At 50.3% G+C, this 19,233-nt stretch overlaps 2 protein-coding genes across 7 annotated transcripts; one reads left to right on the top strand and one right to left on the bottom strand.

Moving 5' to 3' along the window:
* The first annotated feature begins 9,058 nt into the window (after positions 1–9,058).
* CRIP3 (cysteine rich protein 3) lies at positions 9,059–11,728 on the top strand. 4 transcript variants are annotated; one of them, XM_081246219.1, is made up of 8 exons: positions 9,059–9,145; positions 9,405–9,499; positions 9,914–9,971; positions 10,068–10,199; positions 10,987–11,058; positions 11,181–11,275; positions 11,374–11,431; positions 11,608–11,728. In XM_081246219.1, exons 1-8 carry the CDS (start codon positions 9,103–9,105, stop codon positions 11,661–11,663), a joined length of 609 nt encoding a protein of 202 aa, XP_081102345.1. In that variant the 5' UTR covers positions 9,059–9,102; the 3' UTR covers positions 11,664–11,728. The 4 variants fall into 4 exon arrangements, with proteins under 4 accessions (XP_081102345.1, XP_081102348.1, XP_081102347.1 ...); XM_081246220.1 differs by having other exon boundaries at positions 9,095–9,145; positions 9,408–9,499; XM_081246222.1 differs by lacking the exon at positions 10,068–10,199.
* Positions 11,729–12,645: 917 nt separating this feature from the next.
* SLC22A7 (solute carrier family 22 member 7) lies at positions 12,646–18,549 on the bottom strand (the record flags this gene model as incomplete). 3 transcript variants are annotated; one of them, XM_081246218.1, is made up of 10 exons in its annotated part: positions 18,094–18,549; positions 17,348–17,451; positions 17,059–17,213; positions 16,767–16,935; positions 15,821–15,944; positions 15,378–15,487; positions 14,673–14,887; positions 14,348–14,456; positions 13,197–13,407; positions 12,646–12,786 (listed from the first exon to the last, which is right to left on the bottom strand). In XM_081246218.1, exons 1-10 carry the CDS (start codon positions 18,487–18,489, stop codon positions 12,646–12,648), a joined length of 1,734 nt encoding a protein of 577 aa, XP_081102344.1. In that variant the 5' UTR covers positions 18,490–18,549. The 3 variants fall into 3 exon arrangements, with proteins under 3 accessions (XP_081102344.1, XP_081102342.1, XP_081102343.1); XM_081246216.1 differs by having other exon boundaries at positions 12,654–12,792; positions 13,201–13,407; XM_081246217.1 differs by having other exon boundaries at positions 12,654–12,792; positions 13,201–13,407; positions 16,767–16,869.
* Between the last annotated feature and the right edge of the window lie 684 nt (positions 18,550–19,233).

Raw genomic sequence — 19,233 nt, 5'->3', positions numbered from 1 at the left:
CCCCCTCCCAAGTTTTGCTGTTGTTGATTATTGAAGTCTGTAGTCATCATTTGTTTACTGACTTTTCCAAACTATTTTTGCTAAGACTGTATGCTTGTGTTTGGTCCTTAAATCTCTGTTCCAGTATCTCAGCAGTTGGTGGCCTGACAGAGATTACCTTAAATGCCTGGTGTGAAAAAATGAACAAAAACAAACAGACAAAAAACCCACTTCTCTTGGTCTTTGCAGACACTGACCTGGGGCACCACTTCAATGCTAAGCCAATCTGCCTAAAACTCTGCCTTGGCCTTCACCTCCTGGCTGCCTGAAACCCAAAGTTCAGCCAAAGGTGCAAGCCTAGGGTCCTCTCAGGTCTTTTCTGAACTCTCATCTGTCTCTGGGCATATACTTTACATGTTGGATTTCCCCATACACATGGTAGCCCTTCAGAATTCTTATTTCCCCATGTATCTTCCTCCTCAGACTCCTCCTTTCCAGACTTTTAGATCCATCTGCTGCTTGTTCCATTCGCTGTTTCTTTCTCTATGCAGCCACTGGTAGTATATGTCTTTAAATGCTTTCAATGGATGCTTTGAAAGCTGCTCCAGCTTGAGGGGGGCAAAACAAGGTCAGCCTCAGCACAGATTCCTCGGGGAACTGCTAGACAGGGCAAGATTCACAGCTACAATCTTTTGAGAACAAGGTGCATATTATCTTCCCCTGGCACCCACAAGCCACACCAGGAATATGGGCTGCTGTCCCAATGGCTACCTCCAAGCTGTGGAATGGGGGATGTTAGATGGGTAAGCAAAATGCTACAATGCTTTGTTACTGAAATTTTGCAGCTGCTTTTTTCATTAAGCACACCACTGGTTGGACTCCATTGTTAAGTTTTTTTATTAGATTCCAGAGTTCTGAAAAAGTTGATTCTGTCAGTTTTTGCCAGCTTAATGATAGCTTCAGTGGAGGAACTGATTCTTGGAGATCTCTGCTGTGCCATTTCTGTGACATTACAATATGTTACTTTTTGAGGAACTGTCAAACAAACTGTTTTCCACAGCAGCTGTACCACTTTATATTCCTACCAGAAATGTGAGGGTTTCATTTTTTCCACATCTTTCCAACACTTGTTATTTTCTGTTTTTCTTTTTTAATTATAGCCATCCTAGTGGGTATGAAGTGGTATCTCCTTATGGTTTTGATTTGCATTTCTTTAATGACTAATGATGTCAAGCATCTCTTCATGTGCTTATTGGCCATTTGTATATCTTCTTTGGAGAACTGTCCAAATCCTTTGCCCATTTTTAATTGGATTACTTGTCTAAGATCCATTTCTTACATATTATTTTCTAGTCTTTTTCTTACAACGTTATCCTGAAAATCATGCATTAAGAAAATGTGTGTATAAAACTATCTACAGTTTCAGAACTTTACACAACATGATGTAATTCTTAAACACAAGAAGAAGCACCTCTCTCTGTATAAAGGTACATACTGTATTAATTAGGACTCTTTTGGTTGTAACAGAAACTAAACTCACACAAGCTTAAGAAAAAAAATGAATAGGTGGTAATTTGTGGTTTGGTAATTGGGAAACCGAGTCAGAATTAGATCCAGGAGGTCAGAGATGTCATCAGGACTCTTTGTTCCCCATTTCCTCAGCTCTGCTTAACTTCTTATTTTCTCTCCACTCAGGTGCAAGTTAGCCCCTGCAGTCTCAAGCTGCCATGGTTCTTATAGGCCTCTGTCTAGAAAATGAGGTGTATCCTTCCTTATAGCACAAAAAAACTCTCAGGGAGGATGTTGATTAGTGTGACTTGGGCCACATTTCTATCTCTGAACAATTACTGTGGCCAGGTGGATGAAGTATCCAGACCAGGCCCTGGTCATAAGCTCACCCTGGGAAGACAGGGTCTACCCTAATGAGGAATCTAGACTAAGTTGAATTAATGTGCAGTGGGGGAAGATGAAGTTCTCCAAAGGAAAGGCTCTATAGAGCTGCGAAGACTCAGTGACTTCTTTGTTTGTAGCCTTCCCTCTTTGTGGCTTTTTATCAAAAGATGGTGCTCAGGTTCTTATCCCCACTAAGATACTAGTAACTGCAGCCCTTTTTTTGGTGGTGAGGGTATGGGGTAGTAAGAGATTAGAAATAAAGATCTTACAGTTCTCCCTGTTCCAAAAGCTCAGGAAAAGAAGAGAAAAAGCCCAATCATTTTGGAGTTGGGAAGAGGCTAGAACATGGCTCCTGATTCTGTGACCTTGAGCTTCATAGAGGAAATGAAAGACTCCTCTATAAAAAGGTAAGCATTTGCATTTGTCTGAATTCGTAAGATTAAACTGTTTTAGTCTTATTACATAGTCTCGTGACATGGAAGGACTATTCTTGTATATTGTAAAAAAAAATTACCCCCCAGACCTTAGTAAGAAGATGAGGAAGTTGCTGGTAATTTCCACCAAGGAGCACTATCACCATCTATCAGATTTATAAGTAAGCTGACTACCAAGTTTCACTCTTATTCTTCTCTCAGTTTCCAGAATATGGATACATTTTTCATGCTGCAAATTATTTGGAGGTCATTTTCTAAAATATTCTTTCAGATGAAATACACATTCCCAAGTGATACTTGAGAGGCCAAATCCATCTTTGCATGGAAAACCATCATTTAAAGCTGTTGTTGATATCTTCACAAGCATAGGTTGAAGGCACACATGGTGTGAAGGGTCAAGAAGTCCTTTCCAGCAGTCTTGATTCTGAATTAGTCCAGCTGATACCACTGAATCACAAAATGTAGCTCACTCAATAGCCCTAAGCAGCTAACCACAAGTAGCTAATACAGAGTGCTCTCAACAGGTTCATATGATGGCAAGTTGATGCTGGGAAACAAGGGAAAAATCGGACAGACTCTTGCAAGAGCCATAAATAATGTGTGATTATACAGCAGCAATTATCTACAGGTGGGAGGATTAGTGTATTTTAAGAAAGCATTTCAGTCTGGTTTTGTTTTGTGTGTATCTATTTTTATTTTTTTTATTTTTTGTTCATAAACTATAGAAAGTAAAACTTACTAGTTGTAGGGGATATTCAAAACATGGAGTGAGAAAGCACAAGGGTTATGGGTAATAAAGGTTGAGAAACACAATGATAAAGAAGTAAGACTGATTTTTCATTAACATACAGAACTGAGTGAAACCTTTTAAAAGAGTCATCTGTAGATACAAATTTTGATAATGCCTTAAAGTGACAAGCATATGGCCATGTACTTGAACAAGTCTACAAAGGTATAAAATGAGTGGAATTTATAGTTATAATCAAAACTCACTGCAGTGCCAACCTGACACATGATAGCAGCCATATTTGTAAGGTGCTTTACAGTTTACACACTTTTCCCTCATTCTCTCTTTTGCCATATATTTAATGATAGGCATAATTGTGCTACATGCTAATTAGGCTTAATTAGTAAGTTCTTGTGAATGACTGTAATTAGTGGGACTGATTTGCTGCCAAAGCAAATTTTCAGTTCTTTTTACTGTATTAGTTTCCTTGTATTTATAATCAGGATCAGTTTAAATCATATTCCATTTTTCATCATACATGCTGATCCTCATGTATATTAACAAAACTCTCAACCCCTACCAGTCCACTCATAATCGCACATCTCTCCCACTGGTCCTCATCTACTTACACTTGAGGGAGACTTGTGTGCAACATTTAACATTCATTCACCAACAGATTTTTATTGAGCACCATGTGCTAGAGATTGAGCAAGGCATTGGAAGCATATGCAATGGTTGGCAGAAGAGTCCTGGTCCCTGCCCTCATAGGGCTCACAGAGTAATGAGGTACACAAAGCCTAGAATGTGGCGGGGGAGGTGGGTGGGAAGTTGGCAGACCTATTTTACCCTCCCACTAAGCTACAAACTCAGATTTTATCATGGGGTCTCCATTTGACTTTTTCCCTCATCTGGTTCAGCACTCAGGCAGGGAAAACACAGCTGTCATAGATTGTACCGCCTTTACCCCCAGCACAAGATGCTATAGGAGGGAGTGCCTGGGGCCAATAGCCTGGTATTAAATAGGGGAGGGGAGGGAGCAGAATTAGTGAGGTGAAGATATTGGAGAAGCAAGTTCCCAGAAAAAAGATACCTTTTGCAAAGACCCCGAGGCAGGAAAGAACTTGGCAGATTTAAGAAGCTCATTTATTGTAATTACAGAGGTTGAGGCAACAGGAGAAATGGCTTAGAAGGGTCCTAGAGCCAAGTTAAAAACTTTATCTTGAGGGTACCGAGAAGCCATGGAAAAGTCTTAATGACATTTCCCTGCCTCTTGTATCTCAACCCATTATTTACCTGGATAGGCCTTCTTATCAATTAGTACAGAGATGCTGTACAGACAAGAGTAGTATCCTTTCAGACTGAAACACATGGGTAGCTTAGCAGAAACCATGCTTAGGAGCATCAAGTAGAAAAAGTATGAGTTCAAGAGTCACAACACATGAGGGTCTGTATGGTGTTGAACCATTTCTTAACCTCTCCAAGCCACTTTTCTTTTCTGTACAGTTGGTAATGTAATGTTTAAATCCTTCATCAGGCTTTGTAGAATCAGAAATAATAAGTATAACGCCTACAATTGGCATTCCATAGGTGGTAGCTGTCACTATTTTAGCAATGCTCTCTTGCTAACACAGATTTTCAAACTCCTTGGGGAATGGAATCACAAAATAATACATCGTCAAATTGTGAAGAAACCTTAAAGATCTGTCTGTATATGATGCTTGCATTCCTTCTGCAACAATGACAATTAGTTGGTTTGTTCTCCAGCATTACTTATAACATCCAGAGACAGGAAGCTCACTACTTTCTGAAGCAGTCACTGCATATTTGGCTCTATTAGAAGGTTCTTTTTGTGGACTGAATCCAAATCTGCTTCCCTATGACTTCTATCCAGGGGTCTCAGTAGTACCCCTAATGCCTTTTCCATGTGACAGTCCTCCAGGTGTTTAAGGCCATTATCTCCCACTACCACTCACCTGGAGTTGAAAAGCTTGTTTCTTCAGCCTAACAACAACAATAAAAGGGTCAATTCATCAAGAAAATACAACAATCTAAAACATATATGTACCTGACAATAAAAACATGAAGAGTGTTAGTGGAAGATTTTAATAATAGTAGTAGTAGTAGTAACTATCATTTACTGAGCACCCCCACTATACTTGATACTATAGATACACAGATAAGTAAGTCTCAATCAATCCTGTCAACTGAAGAAAGTTAGAAAAGTAAATAAGTGTAACACAACATTACAGATACTGTGACAGAGGTCTGTGCAGGAAAAAAGTGGGGTGGGGCACCAAGGGAATAGTTATCTTTATGAAAGAGGGGTCTGCCTCTTATAAGAGATAATATAAACTACACCCTCTCAACTGAGTAGGCAATACTTACACTCAACTGGACTTATCCATTTGTGGTATTTGTTAAAACATCATTTTAGAGGTTTTAGTCACACAAAGTATTCAAAACAGCCACTGTTAGTGACTGCAAACGCATTCCTACAAGAGATGTTAATTCTCCCTGTTAACATTCTTTACAAAGACTTGGGTTAGGGGCTTCCCTGGTGGCGCAGTGGTTGAGAGTCCGCCTGCCGATGCAGGGGACACGGGTTCGTGCCCCGGTCCGGGAAGATCCCACATGCCACGGAGCGGCTAGGCCCGTGAGCCATGGCCACTGAGCCTGTGCATCCAGAGCCTGTGCTCCGCAACGGGAGAGGCCACAACAGTGAGAGGCCCGTGTACCGCAAAAAAAAAAAAAGACTCTTGGGTTAGAGTCAGAATAATGGAAGCCAGGCAAGGAAGTAAGAGTGGAATACTGTGATTTGTTGTACCTGTAAATGGATGGCAAATATTTGAAAAGGAGGAGCCTCAACTAGTCTTTTATAAGCACTGAAATAGAAAAGATGAGGCGTACTGTGTTTGTTGTGGCCATGCAATATTGGAAGGCCACAGAAGATGGAGAGGAGTAAAGCACTTCAGTGCTTGTTTCTTCATATGGGGCCCTGTGCTGGATGCCAGGGTAAAGACCCAACTAAGAGGCTGAGGCATGGGCACAAGTTGATCAAATGCAGAAAGAGGTGGAGAACCTTAGAAAAGGATTATTTGATGTGGCCTGGAAATTCTGTGGATAGATCCTTGGACAGATGAAGTTAGCCTTCCTAAAGGAGGCAGCATGTCCAAGAATAAATAAAACAGTGAAGTCCTCCCAGCCTCCTAATGTGGACCTCCTTCATGTGAGCCTTAGAGAGCAAAAGGCAGTGAAACTTGAGATGCCTTCTTGAAGAAGAAACACATGAGAGGCAGAAACACGAGAGTAAAGTATCAGTGGAGACTAAAACTAGTACTTTTCAAGTTTGTTAAAGAAGAATCCCTTCCAGAAACGGTTACAAAACTAAGGATCTTGAAATGTTCCCCAAAACAAGAAACAAATAATGAGAAAGTGTAGAAAAGTTCATTTCACAATGTGCAAGCCTTCCACCTTCAGAAGTCATCAAGGAGGATAAAGCAAGTGTTGTTAGAAGCAAAAAGTACTCATGGAGACAAGTGAGGAAACAGGAGTGTTAAGCAGGAGTTCAGAGACACCAGTCCCATCCCCATTGCCCATCTGAGGGGACTGAAGCCCAGAGAGGGTCTCCAACTCCTAAGGCACAAATAGGACTCCCTTCACCTAGCAGGGCACAGCGCCGCAACCCAATGGTGGGTTTAGTACACATGCCCCATTCAGCCATTTCTGAACTGACTTGACAAAACACAGGAACTTATTCCCGGAAAACTCATTTCACCATGATACTTCATCGAGGGATTGTCTCCTCTGCTGGGTCCCTGGCACAAAGTAATCAGGCCTCTCTTCTGCCCCTCATTTGCTGAGCTACCTTTTTTTGTTGTTTTTTTATTTTGGGCGGCGGGGGGGGCCACACCTCACAGCATGAGGAACTTCCCTGACCAGGGATCGAACTGATGGCGCCTGCATTGGAAGTGTGGAGTCTTAACCACTGGACCACCAGGGAAGTCCACTGAGCTACCTTTTAAAAAAAAAAGTAGTTCCCTTCAGGCATAATTATTAAGACATTATCCACATACCATAAATTTCACCCTTTTAAAGTGTACAAAGCTATGATTTTTAGTATATTCACAAGGTTGTGCAAATATCGCCACTAATGCCAGATGATTTTCATGTCTCCTGTAAGGAGACTTGGTCCTCATTAGTAGATACTCCCAATTGTCCCTCCCCTAAACCCCTAGCAACCACTAATCTACTTTGTCATTATGGATTTCCCTTTTTTGGACATTTCATATAAATGGAATCATACAATATGTGGTGTTATGTGTCCGGCTTCTTTCACTTAATGTAATGGTTTTTTTTTTTTTTTTTTTTTTTGCGGTATACGGGCCTCCCACTGTCGTGGCCTCTCCCGCTGCGGAGCACAGGCTCCGGACGCGCAGGCCCAGCGGCCATGGCTCACAGGTCCAGCCGCTGAGCGGCACGTGGGATCCTCCCGGACCGGGGCACGAACCCGCGTCTCCTGCATCGGCAGGCAGACCCTCAACCACTGCGCCACCAGGGAAGCCCTAATGTAATGTTTTTATGGTCCATTCATGTTGTAGCATGCATCAGTACTTCATTCCTTTTTATGGCCAAATAATGTTATCATAGATAGACCACATTTTGTTTATCCATTCATCAGTTGATGGGCTTTGGGTTTTTCCATCTTTTGGCTGTTGTGAATAGCAATACTATGAACATTCATTTCAAGTTTTTGTGTGGACATATGCTTTGTGTGTGTGTGTGTGTGGACAGTTGCACCTAGGAGTGCAACTGCTTGGTCATATGGTAACTCTAAGTTTTAACTTTTTGAGGAATTGCCAGACTATTTTTCAAAGTGCTACACATTTTACATTCCTATCAGCATTGTATGAGGGATCCAATTTTGCCACATCCTCACTAACACTCATCTTTTTTTATTATAGCCATTCTAATAGGTGTATAATATTACCTCATTGTGTTACTGATTTTCATTTCCCTAATGACAAATGATGCTGAGCATCTTTTCATGTGTTTGTTGACCTTTGTATATCTTCTTTGGAAAAATCTCTATTCAAATTCTCTTCCCATTTTTTAATTGGGTTGTCTTTTTATTGTTGAGTTGTAAAAATCCTTTATACTGATTACTAGACCCTTATCAGATATATGTCTGCAAATATTTTCTTTCATTCTGTGGGTTTATGTTTCTTGAAGTGTCCTTTGAAGCACTGCTGAGCTACTTTTAACAAATATTAAAACATCTTAAACCAAATTAGGAATATGTAATTGGTGTCTGAATTATACTTTTAAATTTAATAAGCATTATAATTTTATGAGCAAACCATAGTATGCAGACCCCGTTTGGAGGCTTCCAAACTGAGTCTTGGGTTCACTATGGGATCCATCATAATGATAGTTACTGCTTTTATAGCATTTAGGTGCCACGTGCTGTTTGGGCACTTTGCAAGTATTAACTTATCTAATTCTCACCACAGTCCTATGAGGGAGAAACTTATTACTTTACTCATTGTACAGATAAGAAAACGGAGGCAGAGGGAGGTTAAGTAATTTGCCTGAAGCCAAAGAATGAGTAAGTTAACAGAGGTGGGCTCCAGATTCCGTAGCTCTTAACCATCTGCCACGGAGAAGGCGGAATGAAACCATTTCAAAGAATGCCTAACTCCTCGCTTTGGGAAAATAATGGTGTTTTCATGGCGTCTACACTCTGAACAGTTTTCCTCTCTGTACCAAGCCAGGAACTAGTGCCACCCTTCCAGGCGTCTTCATTACTCCCTCCCCTCCCAGTCTAGCTTCAGGATCTTCTCTCCTGTCCACCGGTCCGAGACTTCAGTGTTTGGGAGTAACAGCAAAGTTGCCTGCGTTCCCCAGGTGGAGTGGTTCTAAATTTCTGGCGGCCAGTGAGAAGAGAGGAGCAGCGGATTCAGCCCAAAGAGGCTCAAGGCTGAGCCATGGGAGGGGCCAGCGAAGGGGGCGGGAACTGAACCCCGGCGGAATTGACCACAGTGTGCGGCGCCGGCTGCTCAGAGCGGAGCCATGAGCTGGACCTGCCCACGTTGCCAGCAACCCGTTTTCTTTGGTGAGGCCTGGGCGGAGGAAGGGGAGAAGACGGGGCGAGTGAGAGCCTTTGGGCTCCATGAGGACGCAAGGAGCTGGCGCCGGTGTGGTCCCAGCCCCCTTTTCCACCTATGGGGCGCACAGCACTCGGGCGGGATGGAACTGGCCTCCCGGAGACACTCCCCATCGTCTCTAGGAATCACGGTGGGGGGGAACAGGGGGGAAAGGAGGGCGCCTTGTGCTTGGCCTGGCTCTGCCCAGTTGCACCTTGTCCCCCACAGCAGAGAAGGTGAGCTCCCTGGGCAAGAACTGGCACCCATTCTGTCTGAAATGTGAGCGCTGCCACAGCGTCCTGTCCCCAGGAGGGCATGCAGAGGTGAGGCCGGGCTAGGGTGCACAGCCTTGTGTCTGTCACTGTCGCTGAGACACCGGCCCCCGGTTTCAGCCCCATTGGCCCACCAAAGGCAACCTCAGCAGCCAACTCCCAAGATCACCTACCCAATAGGCACCACACCAGCCAGCATGTGTGGAGCCTGAATTGTGCTGGTGGATCCCATGCCTTTCATCAGGTGGGGGAGGGAAGCAGCACTGCTTCCTGACCTGCTCTTTCCCTGTCTCCCTGACCACAATGGCAGTTCTGGCATGCCAGCCCACCCCTCACTGCTCCCAGCCCCCGCAGCCCAGGCCAGTAGACAGACACACCTGGCAGCCTGTCCTGGGGAAAAGCCTGTGGGGCACAGGAGAGCCCCCTTGGGCCCTAAGCAGTCCTCTTCCCTCTGCTTGTGCCTAGCACAACGGAAGGCCGTATTGCCACAAGCCATGCTATGGGGCTCTCTTTGGACCCAGGGGTAAGTACCAGCCTGGAAGGGGCCAGGGGACAGCAGAACCCTCCGTGTGGCTGGGAGCTGGAGGCTCAAGCCTGACCTCCCCTCTTCTCTCTGCAGGGGTGAACATTGGTGGTGTGGGCTCCTACCTCTACAAATCCCCCACCCCCACCCCTGCCAGCGCTACTCCCCTTAGCCCCAGCAGGTTCAGCCCCCCCAGGCCCAGGACTGGCCTCCCTCAGGGCAAGAAAAGTAAGTGAGATTGAGCCCCAGCTACTACTCCTGACCCTTCCCCAGGATGGAACAGGGGATGGGGACCAGGTGGCATTATCCCACCTAGTCCTTTGCTTCACATTCCTACAACTTTGTTCATGGCAAAGGCTCCTCTTCTCCGTGGCCCCTTTTTTGATGTTTCCTCGTGTCAGCTGCTGAGTAAGAGGTAAATCGGGCAGGTGGCATTATCACCCCCATTTTACGGGTGAGAAAACTGAGGTCTGTAGAGGGCAAATGACCTTGTGCAGTCACACAGCTAGTCAGAGGCAAAGCTGGCCTGGAACTCAGGTCCCTCCCAGACCAGGGCGGTGGAAGGAATGACCTAGAGTAAGGGGTCATTGAGATGGGCCAGCCCCTCACATTCTTCCACTTCTCCCCTCTCCCTGTTCCTTCCTCCATCCCCTGGAGTGGGCAGTGACATTGTGCTCCCCAACACCTGACACCCCTGCCCTGGCCAGCTCCTATATCAGCTCAGGTTTCCTGAGGATTGAGTTGCTGACGGGGTTGGGCTGGTGGGCACCTGAGCCCCTGGGAGGATGAGAAGGAAGCAGGTGGTCCCTCCTGCAGGTAGGGATGGGGCAGGAAGTGGAGTCAGAGGGGACTCAGCTCTGCCTGAGGAAGGCAGGCTCATGTCCATGTGGGTGGGAGGCTCTGGGATGAGCATGGCTTTTGGAAGAGGACAGTGCCATATGCAGGGCAGGGCTGATGGGCCCTGTTTAGGCCTGGCCTCCACCTCAGCCCTAGCGGGGGCCTCTTCCCCTTAAAGGCCCTCCCCACATGAAGACGTTCACTGGGGAGACCTCGCTGTGCCCCGGCTGTAAGGAACCCGTCTATTTCGGTAAGTGACAACAGAAAGCTAGGAGAGAGGGGTGCAGGGTGGGCATCAAAGGGCAGGGATGTGGTACAAGGCAAGTGGGTCTCCCTGCCCTGCCCCTTGAACTACCATCTCTCCCCCACCAGCTGAGAAGGTGATGTCTTTGGGCAGAAATTGGCACCGACCCTGTCTGAGGTGCCAGCGGTGCCGGAAGACCCTGACTGCTGGGAGTCACGCTGAGGTGAGCAGGGCAGGGGTGGGTGATTATGCTGGGAGGAGGGAGGCTGGAGGTGGGAAAAGAGCCAAGCTGAGATGTCTCTCTTTCTCTCTGTGTCCCAGCATGACGGCGTCCCCTACTGCCACATCCCCTGCTATGGCTACCTGTTTGGCCCCAAAGGTGGGCAGCCCCACCCCAGACAATGGGCCTAAAGTATGGCATGTGGGTCTGTGGGGATGTGTGGACAACTTCCCTTGTGGTCAAACACACCCCAGACCCCTCCCAATTCCCTCCAGCCTTCAGCCCAGCACCCTCCCCAGCCCCGAGGCCCTTGGTGATGGGGCTCTCTCCCTCAGGTGTGAACATTGGTGATGTGGGCTGCTACATCTATGACCCCGTGGAGATCAAATGAGATGCTCATAGCAGAGGTCACCCTAACTCAGGCCTCCCATCATCCTCTCCATGGTCCAATGGAAGCTACAGAATTCTCTAGTCCCACGAGGGTGGGAGAAGGTGGGATTCTGGTGGCCTGGGCCTAGGCTCCATGGTAGACCAGAGTCTAGACTTTCTCTGCCAACTCCTCCCTTTCCCATTCCTATCTGGTCAGGGGACATAGGCCACCCCATTTGAAGGTTAGTGTCCTGGTCTTCCCAATCCCTTGACCCAGCAAATTCTGTAACTTCAAGGTACTCATAATACTTGTGTTTATTTTGGCTTCTCCAATAAAATGTTGGCTCCCATGCCTTCAACTCCTCTTTGGGCATGAGGCCTAGACAGTGGGTTGGAGGGTGGGGAGTGTAGGGGTGTGGGGATGCATTACCCTGCAAAGTGACTGGGAGGTAGCAAAGCCAGCCATGGGAACAAAGAGCTCTGTTCTCCTGGTCCCCTGGCTCTGGCACTGGGCAGCTCCCAGCACCACGCAGTGGACAGCATGCCCACCAGCCCTGTTGGTACCAGAAGTCGTCATAGGACAGTCCTTTCTTTAGCACCATCTCTAGAGGAAGCACCTTATTCAGCATCTCATTTGAGCATGACAGCAGATAGATCCTGTGGCGAGGTCTGCTAAGAGGCTTCATTATCCATTTGAGAGATAACCAGACAGACCCAGAGAGGGAAAGCCACATGCCCAAGGTCACCCAGAAATCAGTGACAAAGCTGGGACCAGAACCCAGGGCCAGACTCAGTGGCTTCCCATCCAGGGCTCATCCCACAGCTCCTCACTGTTGCCCTAACCCAAGGGGCACCTTTATTTACAGAATCCCCCCAGCCATGAGAGGGGTGCCAGAATTCTCAGCAGCCCACTGCATTCTGGGAAGTTGCTCTGTTGCTGGAGGCCAAATAGTCAAGGCTGGATGAGCACAGAGAGGGGGCAACTCCAGCCCTGGGCAGGGGGCTCACTGCCCCCAGCCCTGGTAAGAGGGCCTGCCCTTCTGTTCTCCCAGCCCCTGCTGCAGAACTTCCATGGAGGGCCTGCCCCTGATTCCATTCAGTCCTGGACCTGCTTCATGGGCATCTCTTCCTCCTGAGGGTTGGATGGGGCACTGAGGAGGAAGGAATCATGAGCAATGGTGGGGTTTATCCTCCCAGCCTACCACCCCAGCCTGCCCCATAGGGCTGGCCTAGGGCTCCCGCCAGCTCTTGATATACAAACACATGTACTCCCACAAGTGACTCCCACACATGCTTGACACATCCCTGACATGTAGGCATAACTGAGTATGTGTACATACCCTCTTCTTCCTGGACACACACACAGGTATGGACTCATGTACACTTCTATACACGCAGTTTACATACCTCAGGTCACACACCCACACACACTTGCATACATGCACCAAACACACATGTGCAGACATGTCTTCCTCTCTGAATCTTACCTAAGGTGTCAGGTACCTGAGCACCCATACCCACATGCATGTGCTCACACAGACACAGTCCTGTGCACACACCTCTTCCTCTCCACGTCTTGGATGGTCTCTGGTAGTTGTGCCTGCTTTGTCTCTGGTAGCAGGAGGGCAGTGCAGGCAGCCAGCAGGGCGATCCCCCCATAAGCGAGCTTGGGCAGTGACAGCCACACTCCGTCCAGCAAGGCTGCCAGTGGGGCCAAAGAGCCCCCCAGTCGGCCCACCAGTGCAGTCAGCCCCATCCCTGTCTGTCTGCTCAGAGAGAGAGGATGGAGGAGGGGGTTGGTGCTCAAACCTACTTGCGGTCATGCCTCATGGGGCTCCCTTTCTGGGCTGGCAGGGCCCGGTGCTCCCTTCTCCCCAGACAGCTAAGAAAGCTGAGTCTTCTTTCAGTTGGTCTTCCCACCCAGCCCCAGGCCAGGGGCCCCCAAGCCAGCACCCACCAGAGGATGGGCCCCCATTCTGATAGTACCAATCAGGTATTGCTGAAGGAAAAAAAAAGTCATCAGAAAGAGGATGGGGAAAGGGTAGCGTGAAAGGAAGGGGTCAGCAGCTGGAACAGACCCTGCCATGTTACAGGAGACACAAGGCTTTCTAAACATGCCCAGCTGCCTACCCATCTCCTCCCCACCTGTCAATAGCTACCTGAAAGGGCCAGGGCCTTATGTCCAGAGACAACCCCCAAGGGCAGTTCTGCTTGGGCTGTGTTGAGTAGGATGGGATGGACAGATGGGGTCTTTTTTTTTTTTTTTTGCGGTACGCGGGCCTCCCACTGTTGTGGCCTCTCTCATTGCGGAGCACAGGCTCCAGATGCGCAGGCTCAGTGGCCATGGCTCACGGGCCTAGCCGCTCCGTGGCATGTAGGATCTTCCCGGACCGGGGCACGAACCCGTGTGCCCTGCATCAGCAGGCGGACTCTCAACCACTGAGCCACCAGGGAAGCCCCAGATGGGGCCTTTTGCGACTGTTTTCTTTTAAAGGAGGCCCAGAAAAGTCTGACCTTGCTCAGGGTCGCTTAGTACAGATTAAATGCCCCGTCTCCTCCCAGACTTAGGCAAACACAGACAGCTCTGATTAGCTCTGTAAGGAATGGGCGACAGGGACTGGGGGTGCAGTGTGTGTATGTAGGCGTGTTGATAAGAGTTGTGACTAACAATCCCTCCCTCCAGGTGGCTTGCCTGGGACCCCTCACCTGAGCACTGTAGGGTACAACTCCGACGTGAAAAGGTAGGCAGTAGTGAAGGCAGCTTCAGAAAAACCTTTCCCCATCACCGCCAGGGCGGTGCTCCAGGACTTCACCTCTGGAGGAAAAGTGGTTCAGGCAGTGAGGAGGCCTTGCAGGAGAACAGAGGTTCTCCCAAGATAGGAGGTGGAGCCTCCGGAGAGGGCCAGACTTAACTGGCCTTGAGTCGGGGCTTCCGGGAAAGGGCGGGGGAGGGGCGGTGGGGGGCGCGGGGGGTTTCTCGGCCAGGAGGCGGGGCCTACGGGAATGGGCGGGGGCTTGGGGCGGGGCTCACCGGAGGACACCAACAGCCTGAAGCCCAAGGCGAGGGCGGCGCCGAGCAGCGTTCCTGCCAGCGTGAGGCGGCGTCCGGCGTGGCGCACCGACAGGTAGACCAGCAGCTTGGAGGGCAGCTCCACGGCCCCGAAGAGCAGCTGCGTCTGGTACACGTTCAGCCCCAGTCCCGACACATCCAGGCTCACGCCGTAATAGGAAAAGTTCACTCCAAACCTGAGGGGGTTCGCGATGCCACTCAGGGGGTCCTCCTTCGCGCCCCCTTGTCCTCTCTTCTCAGGAGGCTTGGCCTTTTAGAGGGACCGTCTCCCCCACCTTCGGAGCCCGCTGCCCACGGTCTTCCGTGTCCCCATAATCCCTTCTGAGTGTGCAGCACATGCCAGTAGCCCAAGCACCTTTACCTAATCTTCACAGCAACCCTGTGAGATAGGAACTAATAGCGTCCGGTTGTACAAAAGAGGCACTGAGGCTCAGAGTGTTAAGTGACCTGTCAAAGGGCTCACAGTAAGGAGGTCGCAGAGCCTGAATTTAACCCCACGTGTCTCTGATGCCTGCTCCATCCTGACCTCCCAGAGCCCCTTCCCCCCTAGAGGCGGATCCTCCTGCCATCCGCAGTTACAGTTTCACTTGTCCCTTGTCCTCTCACAGCACCAGTGGAGTGTGCCCCTCCCCCACCCCACCAGGCCCAGGTCAGTCCCCTCCTCACCACACCACCATGCAGCACAATGAGATGTGTCGCAGCCTTGGTGTCCGGAACAGGTCTAGGTATGAGGGTGTTCGGACCACCCGCTCCGCAGCAGCCACTTTGCTCAGAGCCTGGTGGGGAAGGAGAGTCTGTGACATCGGAGTTGGCTCTGTGGCCTGAACAAGGCACCTTGTTCTCCCTGGGTCTCCATCCTTCTCTTCTGCAGTAGTGGGGGAGGGGATGCACGTGGGAGCTGAGTAGGGTGGGTCCTGAGTCAAGGGTGTGGCCCACCAGGGCCAGTAGGACATCCTGAAGAGTTCGGAACACTCCACTGGGGGCCAGGAGCTTTTCTTGCACACAGAGTGGATCCCAGGAAGGGGACCCTTGACACAGGGCGCACACACACACACACACACACACACACACGTGTACTTGCATGCACTCACACATACATTCACTCTCACCTCCTGGCTCAGGCCATCCTCACCCAGAGGCCGCCCATTGAGCCTGGCACAGCGGAGCAGGTACCTGTGAGCCTCTTCCACACGGCCCTGGGTCAGAAGCCAGCGTGCAGACTCAGGCACCCACCTGGGGGGCAGGAGGAGGCCCTTCAGTCAGAGCGCCCTAAGCCACATCTCCCTCCTGGGCACACCACAGGCTGTCAGCTTCCAGGCTCTTCCCCACACAGTCCCCTCAGCCTGGAATGTGTTCTCTTCCCAAGCCCTCCTCACCTGATGAACTATTATTCATCCCTTAACGGCCCAATTTCAAAGCCACCTCTTCCCACTCTTCCTTGCCCAGGCCTAGGTCCTCCACAGCCTGGGAGTCCCTTCTCTACTCAATTGGTCTTGCTCCCAAAACCTCAGCCCCCAGGACCAGCTACCCACTTCACCCACAGGTGACAGGAGGGCATAGGATGAAAGAGAGACAAGACATACAGGCATACCCACAGGGATCATCCAAAACCAGTTCATTTTGGGGAGGCAATGAAATGCCCACCTCACTCAGCCCCCCACCCTCCTGCTTGGACTCCCTACCCCTGTGCTGGCTTTGCCGCCACCCCCACCCCTCCAGGGCGCCAGCCTGTCTGTGCTTGGCTCTGTCTCTTCTGTCACTCATGTGTTCATCTCTATCTGTGCCTCTGAGTCTGCCTTTCGGTCCTGGTCTCTCACTGTCTCTCAGTGGTTCTGTCTCTGTCATTCCATCTCTATCTCTCTATATTTTGTTCCCTGTTTCTCTGCTTCACATGCCTGGTGCCATCTTCTTTGTATTGATCTCTGTCTCTCTTTCTCTCTGTTGGTCACTGACAGTTTCTCTTCATCTCTCAGTCTGTCTTCGAATCTCAGCCTCTGATTAATTCTGTCTCTGGCCTCCTGTATCTCCCACTCCCCAGCTGCCCCCAGGTCTCACCAGATGCTGAGGATGCCTGGGGCACAAGGCAGGGTGACAGCCAGCAGAAGCCATCGCCAGTCCCGTATCAGGTAGCCGACCAGTGCCAACAGCATCACACCCCCTGTCCAGAAGGTGCTGCTTAGGACACCTGCCACAGTACGGTGTCCCACGTCCAGCCACTCCAGCTCTGGACCCAGGGCGCGGTTGGAGACAGGAAGACAGTTAGCAAGGGCCAGATGGGCTCAGTCTCACCCTTGACAACTGCCTCCCTGCCGTCTTCTAGGCCCTACCCGTCCTTTGCCTGACTCACCCAGTGGCATCACGATGATGGTGAAGCCAGCCAGAGCCGTGCCAGTGAGGGTGCGAGTGATGGCAAACATGGTATAGCTGACTGAGGCTGCAGATGCCAGGCCCAGCACCAGGGAACTCACATAGGCCACGAGCAGCAGACGGCGCCGCCCAAACCTGCATAGGGGTCATGCAGGGTCAGCGCCCGGTAGAAGGGAAGTCCCAAGACAGAGGTATACTAGGCCCATACCCCAGCTAGTGGAAAGGGTTCCCCACCCCACACCCTTATTGGCCCCCCTACCTCACCCCACCTGTCAGACAGGTATCCGAAGGCCACGGCCCCCACCAGCACACCGGCGAAGAAGAAGGTGGAAGTGGCTCTGTTCAGGCCTTTCTGCTCACACACCAGGTCCCACTGCAGGGACAGGCAGGGAGGGGCCTCCTATGGGCACAGGGCCCTCTCCAGCTGGTACCAATCCCTCTTCTCCTAGACCCCAGGTTCTTCTGAGGTCAACTGTGCCATCCAGGTACCACCATGTCAGATAGCCCCCAACTATTCATCCCAGCTTGGGGGGTGGAAAACTTTGCCCCTCCCCAATTCTGCAGCCTCAGTGTCTTCCCATAGAAGGCCTTGACCGTGACAACAGGAGTTCTGCTCCTTCCCAGAGAGACTCTGCCCCCACCTGCACTCCTCTAGATGGATTATGCAAATCCTAGACCTGGGGCCCAGAAAAAAGGAAGAGGGAGGAGTCCTCTATTGTTTCTTCACCTCTTACTACAGAAACACCCTTCTCAAATCTCTGCCCCAGCTCCCTAGAGCCATCTTAGCCCTCACCTGCCCTAATCACCACCCAGTTAATAATAGCAGCTCTCACATAGGGGCTTTACTACAAGCTAGGAACGAAGCTCAGTGCTTTGAATTTATAGATCCCATCTACAGATTGGTAAACTGAGACTCTAAATGGTAAAGTAATGTGTCTAATGCCCACATGGTAATCACCCAAGGTAATGGCAGGCCCATCCACTTGCATGTCCCCCAACCTCCCAGCTCGGGTACCTCAGTTGCAATGGTGGAGGAGAATTCCGAGTGGTCGTACTCCCAGCCCTGAGGGCAGGGCACTGTGGAGGGCTCACCCTCCAGCTGCTCCCCAGGGCTCTGCCCCCCTCCCCACAGCGTGGTGTTGGGGAGGGCCTGGAGATGGGTGAAGAGGAGGCAGGAGCTGAGCCTGCCATCAGGTTCCCGGGGCAGGTGGGCCTCCAGCCACTCGTCCTGGTGACTGAAGTTGGCAGGGACTCCAGGCAGGGCACAGCGGTGGGCTGGCACAGCAGCCAGGAAGATGGGCAGGAGGAAGTGCATGGGCAGCAGCACACGGGGCAGGGCCAGCAGTGCCACGTTCCGCAGCTGGAAGGGCCCAAAGCCTCCCACCTTGTGTAGCAGCTCCTCGAATCCCATGCTGCCCACCCACCAACCTTCTCCAGCACGGACTCCCTCTGTAGTGCCCAGCACAGCTCAAACTGCCCACCACTTGGACCCTTGGACTCTGGAGGCGGGAGTAGACTGACTGATGAGCAGAGAGCCTGCTGCCAGAATCCGGCCCTCAGGGGCTGGCCCAGGATTGGGCCCTCCCAGGCCACCCAGGTCTCCAGGGATCCCTGCCTGTCTGGCCCAGTGCCTGGGGGGAGGGGCTGCCATCCATTCAGAGGTCACTGACTCCGTGGCTCTGGGATTTACATATTGGTGCTCAAGGACCAAGTGGGGCAACCTTGGGCTGCCATGATGGGGTAGCTGGGTATGTAGGAAGTGAGGCCCTAGCCCCTTGGTCAGCAGAGCTTCCAAGGTTCCCTAAAAGGGGAGGTCCCCTGGAGCATAGTGCCATCTCTCCCTCGATGCCCTTTGTCCTGTGAAGCCTTAGTTCAGCTTTGTCTATTTGCAGCCACAGCCTGACCAGCAGCTCAGGATGCAAGACTGACAGCCAGGCCCTAACCAGGTGAAGGGTTCTTCCTGCTGAGCCACAAGGCCTCCCTGTACCCCTACCTGGAGCTTATGCCCTGGCCTGAGACACACCTGGAGCCACACTGGACAGCCTGGCTGATCTGGGGGTCTGAGACCTATCACCTTCCCACTTCTTCACTCAGGGGCTCTTCTCATATACACAGTCCCTTCTGCCTACCCTCTGCCCCTATTTCAGGAGCTTCC

Source organism: Mesoplodon bidens (genome assembly GCF_964165515.1).
Source record: "Mesoplodon bidens genome assembly, chromosome: 10".
Taxonomy (NCBI): Eukaryota; Metazoa; Chordata; class Mammalia; order Artiodactyla; family Ziphiidae; genus Mesoplodon; species Mesoplodon bidens.
Note: the sequence above shows the minus strand (reverse complement) of the source record. Positions and strands in the feature narration are given on the sequence as shown.

Bases quoted from the DNA above. Each gene is read 5' to 3' on its own strand.
- CRIP3 (XM_081246219.1), top strand. From the start codon at position 9,103: ATGAGCTGGACCTGCCCACGTTGCCAGCAACCCGTTTTCTTTG. The intron at 11,059-11,180 runs GTAAGTGACAAC...CTCCCCCACCAG, and splicing joins TAAGGAACCCGTCTATTTCG to CTGAGAAGGTGATGTCTTTG. The intron at 11,432-11,607 runs GTGGGCAGCCCC...TCTCTCCCTCAG, and splicing joins CTACCTGTTTGGCCCCAAAG to GTGTGAACATTGGTGATGTG.